General features: G+C 44.0%; 1 protein-coding gene across 2 annotated transcripts in view; it reads left to right on the forward strand.

Moving 5' to 3' along the window:
* Positions 1-1912: 1912 nt before the first annotated feature.
* LOC122253084 (uncharacterized) overlaps positions 1913-2500 on the forward strand; it is a 12372-nt gene continuing 11784 nt past the window's right edge. For both annotated transcript variants that reach the window (XM_086548119.1, XM_043015882.2), the window contains exon 1: positions 1913-2500. This exon is cut by the window's right edge. In XM_086548119.1, coding sequence (XP_086404245.1) covers positions 2324-2500 — 177 coding nt within the window. In that variant the 5' untranslated portion in view covers positions 1913-2323.

Genomic DNA, 2500 nt, shown 5'->3' on the forward strand with positions numbered 1-2500 from the left:
TGGCGTCGATTGCAACAGCTATATCATTATTATTAGATTAATGATATGACTTCATTATCAACATCATTATTATTATCATTATCATTGTCATTATAGTCATTATCATTATCTCTATTATCTTCGCTAGTATTACCGTTATTGTTTTTATTATTGTTTTATCATTACAAGTATCATCATTATTATTATATCATCATCATTCTTATTGACTAATATTTTTAACATAATCATGATCATTATCAGACGTTGTTGCAGAAGCTGTGCTATTATCCTCATCATTGCATTCATTATGATTATTATAACTATTATCATCACTGTCCCTCATTACCACAATTACTCCTCTCAGTAATAACCCATATATCTGTCATCATTATCTTTATCATAATTATCAATGTCATGATAATAATTGCTATTATCATTAGCTCTACCCGGATTACTGCCATCATCGCTGTTATACTTATTATCGTAATAACCTTCATTGTCAAAAAAATAAGAGATTGTACCAAGATTCGTGCCATCAACAATGCAAAACGCAAACAACATTGCAGTTTGCACGTGACAGCAAGGATGCCGCTAATGCCTAATGTCTTCCCGCATTCTTTGTGTCTATGTGTGTGTGTGTTTGGATGTGTGTGTGTGTGTGTGTGTGTGTGTGTGTGTGGATGTGTGGATGTGTGTGTGTGTGTGTGTGTGTGTGTGTGTGTGTGTGTGTGTATGTGTGTGTGTGGGTGTGTGTGAATGTGTGTGTGTGTGTGTGTGTGTGTGGATGTGTGTGTGGATGTGTGTGTGTGTGTGTGTGTGTGTGTGTATGTGTGTGTGTGTGTGTGTGTGCATGTCAAAAGCAGCTAAACGAGTTCCATAGAACGAGTTACATAATAAAGCAACTTCTGTAAGTAAAGGAAAAATGTGGAAATCTATATGATTTCCCGAATATTCTGGGAATTCTTGCATAAATGGAAAACTTCTCTCTAACATATTCTCTCTGACATCTTCTGACATCTATTTTGAATCTCAAAAAGAGTGTTATATATTTACTATGAACATTTCACATACAAATTACGTCTATGTGAATACCTCAGTCACGACTTTGTGTTAAAGGGCGCTGCTGTCCCTCCCTTAACATTATCCTATTTCCCATCCACCCTTCCTTCGACTTCCACTACACTCCTCCTTCTTCTCCCCTCCTTTTCATATCCTCTCGTCCAGTCTCACCTTTACCTTCTGACATTCCCTTCTTACATCCTTCACTCAACCCCTTCCTCCCTTCTTCCTTTCTTCCTTCACACAGCCCCCCACCCCCCCACCCCTCTCCTTCCCCTCCCGCACGCCTCTTCACTCTAAATTCCTTTATCTAGTTAGCCCTTCTCCAATTTCTCCCTCCTTTCCCCTCCCTTGACCCAACCCCCTTCTCTCTCTCGCTCTCTCCTCCCCCTTTTCCATCCCCTTCCCCCCATCCCCCACCCTCACCCAACCGCCCCTCCGGCCCCGCCCAAACTGAGAGAACGGGACACAGGAGTTGGCCGTGCCTGCCGCCAGCTCTCTCTAGTATTGATCTAGGCGGCGTTTTTCTTACGGAACAGAAATTAACCCTGGGCAAACTGCCGCAATCCGCTTTTACTGAAATGGTTTCGGGGATAGCCTTATGACTGTATTGCGAATGCTTTGCTTAATTTAAAGAATGAATTGAAATATGCACGCAGCCTCTGGTCATGCGCACGCCACACATTTAACGCACGTTTCCCATCATTTTATCAGTAGAAACAGAATCACTACTCCTACAGTTAAGGCTTATTTCCCTACGCTCGAACGATTCAACGCATTGGCAAACATTGAAAATATTTGGGAATAAAGAAGTGTGCGAGGTCATTAGTAAGCGTCATGAGCCACAGGACAAACTTTCGCATCATGCACCCTCGGCGCTGCGGTCGACCCGGGTGCGCGCGCAGCTAAGGGTTGGCGCCTGCGTTCCCTCACTCACTCCGCCATCTTTGTCCTACCAGTGACTATTGCGGAAGCATGTGCCTAGGTTTTGGATCGTGTTAAGAAAAGTGTGCAGTGTAGAAAGACCAAGAGTTTGACGTTGTTATGTACAAGTGTTTTACACACGGAGGTACGATGTCCGAGCCCTATCTCCTGTGAGGGCCATGAGAGAAGATATGCGACGAAATTCCATGGGTCCCGACGATTGGTGACCTCGCATACGCAGTGCGTGTCCGTGATGGCGGACTTCGGCCTATGAAGGCGGACGGAAGCCGCTTTCAGGCTTACTAGTCGTGTTTGTTAACTGTGTTTGGTGTACAGTCTAACTTCGCAACAAGAAGCAAAGATGACTGCTGAGAAAAAAATTTGCTTTAGTATCTGCATCTGTCAGATGACAGCGATCTTGTCCGGTGTGGCACTGCTGTATCTCGCCGTGATTGTCGTGATCCCGTCCAAGGATGAACTGGCTCTCAACTTCCACATGACGCCCGTCATGTGCACAACCATTTCGGCGAAGGATATC

This window comes from Penaeus japonicus, unplaced genomic scaffold, assembly GCF_977035675.1.
Source record: "Penaeus japonicus unplaced genomic scaffold, GWHDUDI00000001_assembly GWHDUDI00000002, whole genome shotgun sequence".
Classification (NCBI taxonomy): Eukaryota; Metazoa; Arthropoda; class Malacostraca; order Decapoda; family Penaeidae; genus Penaeus; species Penaeus japonicus.